Consider the following 10172-nt stretch of genomic DNA (forward strand, 5'->3'; position numbering starts at 1 on the left):
TACAGTATTTTGTATTTTGTACTTTTATAGTGTTTTGTATATTGTACAGAATTGCTTATTATTTTTATTGGATAGTAGTCTGTTTATTTCAATTGTTAGTTTTTCCTTTTTACCTCTTATGTCATTTATTTCACCCCATATTTGTTCCCACTACCGCACCTTAAGTTGGAGTCTTTAATCTCGTTATACGCAAATATAATGACAATAAAGTTCACTCTATTTTATTTTATTCTATTCATTCTAATCTATAATCTCGCTAAAACACTATTATCACAATAAGCAGATAAGGGATTTTCCAGAGTTATCCTAGTAAATGTGTCTAATAACATCAGAATCGTTCCCACTGCCGTTGCCTGGAGCCGTTGCCTTTTCTTTTTTTTTTCTTTTTTAAATTTATTTCTTTATGTATTTAAAAAAAAATTTTTTTTAGTGCTTCACTCTAACTTTCCTCATCCACAAATCTTTCATCTTCGCTCAAATTAATGGGGAAATTGTCGCTTTCTTAGTCCAAATTTCTCTTGCTGCTGGTGGCTATGAATATAAACAATGTGAGGATGTGAGGAGCCCTACAACTCGTGATGTCACGCGCACATCGTCTGCTACTTCCGGTACAGGCAAGGCTTTTTTATTAGCGACCAAAAGTTGTGAACTTTATCATCGATGTTCTCTACTAAATCCTTTCAGCAAAAATTTGGCAATATCCCAAAATGATCGAGTATGACATAGAATGGACCTGCTATCCCCGTTTAAATAAGAAAATCTCATTTCAGTAGGCCTGTAACGCATGCGACTTTGAAACGTATTTAGAATATAAATGTACTATATATAATGTACGATACTAATACTGCCTCTATGTATTACTGTTACAGATTGTGGGTGCTTTGTTTCTTCCTGTTGTTGTTCACCTCTTGACACTTTTGGAATTTCAATGAATGGTTGTAAACATACCAACTGTGTGCCTTGCCATCCTTTGTTTGAAAGTCTGGTTTGCAAAGATTACATTACCTTCACCCGAGGCGGGGTGTGACAGTGGTTGAAATTGTCTTTGTTTTTCCTCCAATGATTTTGGCTGTGTTTTTAGCCTATGTATGTTATGTAGATGTATAGCACATGTATATTGATACATGCTTCGTCCGCTTTTTAAAGTTTAAATAAATACCCAGTATAGCTGATCTACTGTGATCCAGTCTGAGAACACGGGCATATGTACTTTAAAACAAAAAATGTAAAAAGTAAACCTATGCATTACATTTCTACTTTTTTTCATTACTGCCGTGAGTAACATTTTGACATGTTTGTTGTTCTTGTATTCTGGAAGAATGTGTAATCCATATCATCTCATATTTTGCTCCTGGTTTAAGTTTATTTCGAAGATGCTTATAGTTACAATTCGACACAGCACACATTTCCAGTTCCCTTTCTTGTTGTTTTTATTTTTTAGAATATTTTAGAATTACATTTGAACAGATCCTCTGGTCTCTAGTTTGGCATACATTTTGTTATTTGTGACACATTTACTCAAATAGATTTTGCACTTCCTGATCACCGTGCTAATAAGCACATTATAATGGGACTGGCTGTAAGTGTGCAGTAGCTCGTTTCAATTTTGCTAAATTGGTGACAATATGCATCTAACCGACACTAACATAACATGCTCTGCCAGAGAATAAGAGAACGTAGCAGAGAAGATACATTTTGACAACTTCCGCGAGTATTCAGACCCTATAGAATAGGGCAAGGTAAAATAATGGATCGATATCGTTTTAATTTTCAACATTATCAATTCACAATGCATAATATCAATTATTAACCATGAAGATACAAATAGGAAGAGAGGCAATTGAAACTTTTTTTTCCAAATATTTTGATGGCGTCACTCGCCCGTTTCGGCTCCTGCAGCTGTACTATCACGCTATGTTATGATCATGCAAAGCAAACATCTGACTGAAACCGTTATTGTTATTGATAACATTTGGAATTGAGAGTGTTCTAAGATGACTGGGCAGGTACTTTCCTCTACATTTTCATCCCACCCCCATACCATCACAGATGCTGGCTTCTGAACTTTGCGTCGATAACAGTCTGGATGGTTCGCTTCCCCTTTGGTCCGGATGACACAATGTCGAATATTTCCAAAAACAATTTGAAATGTGAACTCGTGAGACCACAGAACACTTTTCCACTTTGCATCAGTCCATCTTAGATGATCTCGGGCCTAGAGAAGCGGTGTTTCTGGATGTTGATAAATGGCTTTCGCTTTCGCTTTGCATAGTAGAACTTTAACTTGCACTTACAGATGTAGCGACAAACTGTATTTAGTGACAGTGGTTTTCTGAAGTGTTCCTGAGCCCATGTGGTGATATCCTTTAGAGATTGATGTCGGTTTTTGATACAGTGCGGTCTGAGGGATCGAAGGTCACAGTCGTTCAATGTTGGTTTCCGGCCATGCCGCTTACGTGGAGTGATTTCTCCAACTTCTCTGAACCTTTTGATGATATTATCGACCGCAGATGTTGAAATCCCTAAATGTCTTGCAATTGCACTTTGAGAAACGTTGTTCTTAAACTGTTTGACTATTTGCTCACACAGATGTGGACAAAGGGGTGTACCTCGCCCCATCCTTTCTTGTGAAAGACTGAGCATTTTTTGGGAAGCTGTTTTTATACCCAATCATGACACCCACCTGTTCCAATTAGCTTGCACACCAGAGGGATGTTCCAAAATAAGTGTTTGATGAGCATTCCTCAACTTTATCAGTATTTATTGCCACCTTTCCCAACTTCTTTGTCACGTGTTGCTGGCATCATATTCTAAAGTTAATGATTATTTGCAAAAAAAAAAGTTTATCAAATTGAACATCAAATATGTTTCTTGTTGCATATTCAATTGAATATGGGTTGACAATTATTTGCAAATCATTGTATTTCGTTTATATTTACATCAAACACAATTTCCCAACTCATATGGAAACAGGGTTTGTACATAAATATCCAGTATGGCTGACCTACTGTGATCCAGCCTGAGAAAACGGGGATATCTAGTTTAATGTAGGAGGACATGAGAGGGTTCATTGAGCATGGAAGGTGTGCGAGCAAGCGGGTTGGCAGAGGAGTATGAAAAGATGACATCACCCAGTCACAAATGTACCTCTGTAGTGCGGCTCCACGTGGCAACTGTAACGCCGGTCAATGCAGTAAACACCTGCGCAGAAACCACAAAGAACAGTCCGACGAGGTTTAAAGTTGATTGTGACAAATCAAGCAAACAGGAGAAGGAAAGGTGAAGCAGAGACTGACCCAACTCGTTGAGGTTACAATACGCCCCCCACTCTGGAGCACTGTTCCTGTATCGTCCCTTGGCCTTCATCTGGAAAATACAAGGAATCAGCTTTTTTAGACATCACACTTATGCAATCATATAAAGAAGAACACGTTAATGTCTGACTGAAGCTTTAAATCAAAAAGCATGGCAAGATAAACCTGGATTCTACCACCGCAGCTAGCAAATTGCAAATACTTTTTTTCCCCCAAAATTGTTTTTTTAAGTATTAAATATCGTTTATATGGTGGAACCCGTTTAAAGGGGAACTGCACTTTTTTGGAATTTTACCCGTCATTCACAGGAACATATGTTTTTTTTAATATGCATTCTAACTCGTAAAACATGGCAAGTAAAAGGTGGCAAAAATGAAATTAATGGGAGTAATCCATTGCGCCCATAAAACCCTCTAAAAAAACAAACAAACAAAAAAAACTTCATTTACATCTCATGACCTGAAGATTAAGCAAGTATGAGTGATATTGGCATAATAAGCCCAAACATACTATAACTACTTTTAGCAGAGCCATGATCTCAGAAGCGACTAGCTAAGGCAGCTATTTACATAATGAGATGGGGAGCTGCTGCATTGTCTCTGAAGTGGTAAAAGTTCATTCTAGATTAGAAATGATGTCTCTTACTTGTATGGTAGAAGTTATTAACTAATAAGTTGCTCAACTTGAACATTCAACTTAGACTCGGAGATGGCGAGAAAGACACAAGAATGCATTTATTAATTTTTTTTTAACCTGAGGATTATCATTAATTCTTTATCAAAATTGTAATAAAAAAATATCCCATCACCCTGAGAGCAGACATTGTACAGTAAGTGATTGTTTATTATGTTCGTAGTTTGTATTTCTTGTTAAGCACTTAGCAATAGTGCTTAACAACTTGTCACTTAGTGGTCAATTGTACAAAATATGTACTATGCTGTGCAATCTACTAATACAATTTTCAATCAATCAATCAAAAGTGTAAAGGAAAAAAGACATTTTTATTTCAACCGTACTTCCCGTCAAAAGCCTAAAGACTGATCGCACAGTTCCTGTCTTCACAATAAAAGTGCCGCTTCATCGCGCCTGCGTTAACAAAATAAGAGTCTCCAAAAGCCAGCGCAAACAAGCTAGCAAACTACGGAGTTTGACGCAAATGTATTTATTGTAAAGTGTATAAAAACGAATATGGAAGCTGGACAAATAAGATGCCAAAAACCAACGACTTTCATGTGGTATTAGACGGAAAGGAGGAGCTTTTTTTCTCCTCCATTTGAAAACGTGGACGTTATCAACAATACTGTCTGATTCCAATCAATGCAAGTCATCAGAATCAGGTAATACACCAACTTATATTGTTGTCTTCATGAAAGATAGGAATCTATATGTTAAACATGCATGTATATTCATTAAAACACCTTTAACATGTCAACAAAAACGGCAAAATTAAGAAATATAAGTTATATACTGTATATATAAATGTATGTATGTATGTGTATATATATATATATATATATATATATATATATATATATATATATATATATATATATGTATATATATATATGATATATGTGTGTATGTATATCTATATATGAGGTAGTTCACCTCGACTTGGTCATTTATTAAGTAATTGATTAACGTTGAAAAACTTATTGCATGGGGTGTTACCATTTAGTGGTCAATTGTACGGAATATGTACTGTACTGTGCGATCTACTAATAAAAGTTTCAATCAATCAATCAATCAATCAATCAATCAATTCCTACTGAGCCTGCTGTTATTGTGGCTCAATTTGCCTTAATTTTTTTTTATTGTAATGTATTATTATTTAATATGTATCATTGTTTTAGTTGCTTAAGAGATATTCCTGGCTCTGAATTTGCTCACTGCTATTTTTATGTTTTTGTGCATTATTTGTTGCCGTAATCATTAAACGAACAGGTTACTCATCAGTTACTCAGTACTTGAGTAGTTTTTTCACAACATACTTTTTACTTTTACTCAAGTAAATATTTGGGTGACTACTCCTTACTTTTACTTGAGTAATAAATCTGTAAAGTAACAGTACTCTTACTTGAGTACGATATCTGGCTACTCTACCCACCTCTGGACCTCTGTCATCATCTTAAGTGGGAGAACTTGCACAATCGGTGGCTGACTAAGTACTTTTTTGCCCCACTGTATATATGTATATGTATATATATATATATTTTGCAGGGAAAAGTACTCAGAGAGCGCAGACGTCTGCCAGGCTATACTGTATCACCTCCAAATATAATCATTCACTCTCACATTTCTTGAAAGTTAAATGAAAATCTTTCTATAACTTTTTGAGCTATCTATAGTGGAATGAAAGAAACAGAGTGAACCCTCTACTGTCTTTGTCTCTGTGGGTGGAGGCTGGACCGTTAAGATAACTATGTTTTTGTCTAAAAATGTCTGAATATTCTATTTCACCCGGGTCATTGTATTTTTCACAACTGAACTGTTCAGATTGTCTTAGACAGTGTTTTCCTGCTCATTGGAAGACTAGATATGACATCTCTAGTCTGAGGGGATGGTCCAGGATCCAAAGTTGAATGAGCAAAACCTCTATTAAAAATAATATTTGATGCAAGAGCTAGGCTGATGTTGGTGGGTGGATTTAGTTCCTCCATCATCATTGCCGCTGCAAAGGGGAAAAGGTACTAAAAGAACTCTTCATAAATCCTGAAATGAAATCGCAGGAAGTGATTGCCACAATAGAAGTCAAAGTACACACACCTGGAACAATGCAGTTTGGAGAGAGGAATCAACAATTGAATAATTCTGACACACTAACATAGGACATACTGTATGTGACTGTAACCAGAGTACAGAATTTAAGCAAAACATGTTGTGGTTTTGCTGCTTTCCGCACCAGTTCACAATTACAGGATTATTAAAGGAGGCTTAAATGCCGGGGTGTCAAACTCAAGTGGGCCAAAATTTCAAACGGAACAAAGCCGCGGGCCAAAGTTGAACAAATTAACCTTTTAATAGGGACCCAAACACGTTTTGCATTGAATATTGAACGAGCATGGCTTATATAACTTTATAGTGACATGCAAAATCGAGTTTCAAATAATAATAACAATTAAAAAATATCAATGGTATATCAAATAAAAAATGTAAAAAAAAATTGTGGGGTGAGGGGGACGGGTTTGGTGGTAGCGGGGTGTATAAAATAGTCAGGAAGTTTCATGGATACTGAGGATTCTGGGCATTTGTTGTGTTGCGTTTATGTTGTGTTACTGGGAGGATGTCCTCCCGAAATGTGTTTGTCAATCTTGTTTGGTGTGGCTTCACAGCGTGGCGCATATTACTAAGAGTGTTAAAATTGTTTATATCACAACCATTAGTGTACTCTGTGTCACCCAATATGCCTTTCAATCTTGTACGTGTGATTGCGGAAGCTGCACACAACATGTTGCCGGACTAACAATCGGTTTGTACATGTTGTTGAAGGTGTCAATGGCAATGGCTTCGCAGCATGCCCATATTCTTGTCATCAGGATGAACGCAATTGGATATTCGCGAGAACGTTAGAGGCTCCCATTGTCTTCATTACTCTGTGAAACGGGTTTAAATAGCTCTGTGAGTTGTAAAGGTGGCCGACCGCTGATGAATTTCAGCGGGCGGGTGGCGGGCAGTTGCGGTTCTGATAAAATGTTGGTTCGGGTGGACTGCGGATGGATGACGGCTTTGGTGATGCGGTTGCGGATTATATAATTCCCTATCCGCGCATCTCTAACGGCCACCCTTAGTGTGACCTGTATGGCTGTTGACCAAGTATGAATTGAATTCACTTATGTGTGTGTAAAAGCCGCTTATATAATGTGACTGGGCCGGCACGTTGTATGTATGGCGGAAAAGCGGACGTGACGAGAGGTTGTAGAGGACGCCAAAGGCAGTGCCTTCAAGGCACGCCCCCAATATTGTTGTCCTGGTGGAAATCAGGAGAAATTCGTAAGAATGCTTGCCCCGGGAGATTTTCGGGAGGGGCACTGAACTTCGGGAGTCTCCCGGGAAAATCGTGAGAGTTGGCAAGTCTGAATATCAGCGGTGAATGCGGTGTTACAGCGGCACCGGCGGGCCAGCTCTAATGTTAATTTGATATTACCTCGAGGTCCAAATGAAATTACACGACGGGCCAGAGTTTGATACCCATGCTCAAATGCTACCTGTTCAAAAGTTGAAGCAGTATCTTGCAAAATATTCAAATAAACCCATTCAGCATCCATCAAAGGAAGTACATTGAGACTTCTGGGGTGGCCAAGTCTTATATCTTACTTTTATTAGTGCTTTGTGGAATTGGGGAATCGTTGTGCTACTCACCGAGTTTATTCCAGTCAAAGAGGTAAATACAAGCTATTAAAGAATGATGTGTCCTAACTTTTTTCTCAGTAGCAAATTGCATATTTGTTGATTTATTTTGTTAAATGTTTTGCACATGCTGTTCCCAATTTCATTAGAATCATTTACATTTCCTATTAGAGAACAAACTGTCAAATTGGATATCAGATTGTCAAGTGACTATGTGAGGAAGTTAAAGAGCCGGTTGGTCCTACCTTGGCTGAGCGTCTCTTGGCAGGCTTGGCATAGTGAGCGGCGTAGGTGCAGGGGCCCAGAGTGTGGTAGCTTGGGTTTGAGAAGCAGCGGCCTAAAGAGTTGTTACTAGGCGAAGACTCAGCAGAAGAGAGCAGGCCCGTGCACTGCAGCCCTGCTGTGACATCAGCAAATTTTCTCCCATTTCAACACATCACATCCCTATACATGAATTAGCCAAACTTAAGTTGGCCTGGTAACATGTCCAGAGCTGTAAAATAAAAACATTAGAAGGTCTACTAACTATTACTATTAACCTGATATATGGTTATACTGAATATTCTAGTCTGACCATATTGTGAAATCCCAAAAAGAGGACACATTTATGCGTGCCAAGGCGGGCAGCACGCCAAGGCCGGGACGAGGTGAACATTTGCCAATGATACTGAAGTTGCTTTATAAATAATATATTTATATGGTGCAAATAATTTTCAAAATGGGGTTCCATGGACCCCATCAAGTCATAAAAATGGGGTCCCACAGTAAATTTTTGGGCTCCAACTTTTTTGTAAGCATTTTGAAAACAAATGATAAACGTATGCATTATCCTGTTATATCTCACATTATATATTGTGTTTTGGAAAAAAGGTTGTCATAAACGTTAATTCATTAAAAGAAATAATAATAAAAATAAGACAAATTTGTATGCATATGTAAATGTATTCAGTTATAAACATTCATTCACTTTCTTCTTTCTTTCATAGATCCAAACTTTACCGCTGCTGGTAGTTTTTTTCTATATTTTTATTTAATAAGTTGTAGGTGTATTTATTTCAGTATAAAAATGTAAAAAGGGTTTTGCTTGGGTCATGAAATGATGATAATGGTGTACCAGGGCATACTTAGTACATTTTATATTTAACTCTTACATCTCTGGAGTCTACATCAACTTCACATCTACTCCTTATTTCAAAATGTTTTAATTTTCTTTATCTTGTTTTTTTTCTTTGTTTGTTTTCCGCCCTTTTTTGTCAAAACTATTTATTTTTTTATGGTTAAACACACAAAATATGTAAAATCTTCCACCAAAAATATTTTTCAAAGTGGAATATTTTATGTGACGTAATCGGGGTTTCGGTGGGGTGGTAGGGGGTAGCGGGTGGTGTATATTGTAGCATCCCGGAAGAGTTAGTGCTGCAAGGGGTTCTGGGTATTTGTTCTGTTGTGTTTATGTTGTGTTACGGTGTGGATGTTCTCCCGAAATGTGTTTGTCATTCTTGTTTGGTGTGGGTTCACAGTGTGGCGCATAATTGTAACAGTGTTAAAGTTGTTTATACGGCCACCCTCAGTTTGACATGTATGGCTTTTGACCAAGTATCCACTACCTGCTCTCTCGTTCTCAGCCCCTCCCTTTAAGAATATTGCTGTGTACGCACACCTTCACAATTTGTTTTGTTTTTAACCCCATCTTAACCCTGTACGTACATTGAAAATACAAGCAACTTTGACACAAAACGCCGGACATTTTAGGCATTTAAGAAACCCCGCCTGGACATATGGTCAGTCTAGAATATTTGGCCATTCATCCATCCATTTTGTTGCACTTATCCAAGTTCAGGTAGCGGGGCCAGCAGCCTATGCAGAGAAAAACAGACTTCCCTCTTCTGGTTATTTAGTCCAGTTCCTCCTGGGGCATCCTGAAAACTTCCCAGGCCAACTGAGAGACTTAACATCTCCATGGTGTCCTGGCTCTTCTCCCGAGGCCTGCTGCCGGTCGGACATGTCCTGAACATTTCACCAGGGAGGAGTCCTGAGCAGACTCTTATTTCCTCCCAGGATGACAAAACTTGTGTCTAAGGAAAAGCCCAGCAACCCTACAGTTGAAACCCTTTTGGTCCACATGGATCAATTGGCAACATGAGAGCTTTGCCTTCCGGTTCAGTTTGCCACACCAATGCGCCTCGCTTGTAAACAAGATATTTAAACTCCTCCACTTGGGGCAGGATGTCATTCCTGGCCAAGAGATATCCTAAAAACACGTATCAATCAATGATTCAGTGAGAGGAAAACCCGTTAGGATCATCACAAATGACAAAAAAGCTGAATAAGGCTGTGCAAGGATAATTCAGGTTCATTTTCTTTACCCAAAGAGCTATTTTTGGGCTTCCCTAACAAAGTGATTATAAATAAATATCATATGGATTTCGAACAACAAAAAGAGAGGAAAGAAAACATCAAATGTTTTCAAAAAGTGATCAATAAACCAGATTTGTTAGGTACCAGAAGGAA

General features: G+C 37.9%; 1 protein-coding gene across 4 annotated transcripts in view; it reads right to left on the reverse strand.

The window, feature by feature from the left end:
* LOC133542931 (multiple epidermal growth factor-like domains protein 11) overlaps nucleotides 1–10172 on the reverse strand; it is a 445750-nt gene that overhangs the window by 23257 nt on the left and 412321 nt on the right. For 2 of the 4 annotated variants that reach the window (XM_061887204.1, XM_061887205.1), the window contains exons 21-23: nucleotides 7907–8061; nucleotides 3297–3366; nucleotides 3148–3201 (exon numbers count right to left, since the gene is read on the reverse strand). The exons of 1 other annotated variant lie outside the window; for it this stretch is intronic. In XM_061887204.1, the coding sequence (XP_061743188.1) occupies nucleotides 3148–3201; nucleotides 3297–3366; nucleotides 7907–8061 (279 nt within the window). The remainder of the gene's footprint in view (nucleotides 1–3147; nucleotides 3202–3296; nucleotides 3367–7906; nucleotides 8062–10172) is intronic. One more of the 4 variants, XM_061887206.1, reaches the window with a different exon arrangement.

The sequence above is a fragment of the Nerophis ophidion genome, linkage group LG25 (assembly GCF_033978795.1).
Source record: "Nerophis ophidion isolate RoL-2023_Sa linkage group LG25, RoL_Noph_v1.0, whole genome shotgun sequence".
NCBI lineage: Eukaryota > Metazoa > Chordata > Actinopteri > Syngnathiformes > Syngnathidae > Nerophis > Nerophis ophidion.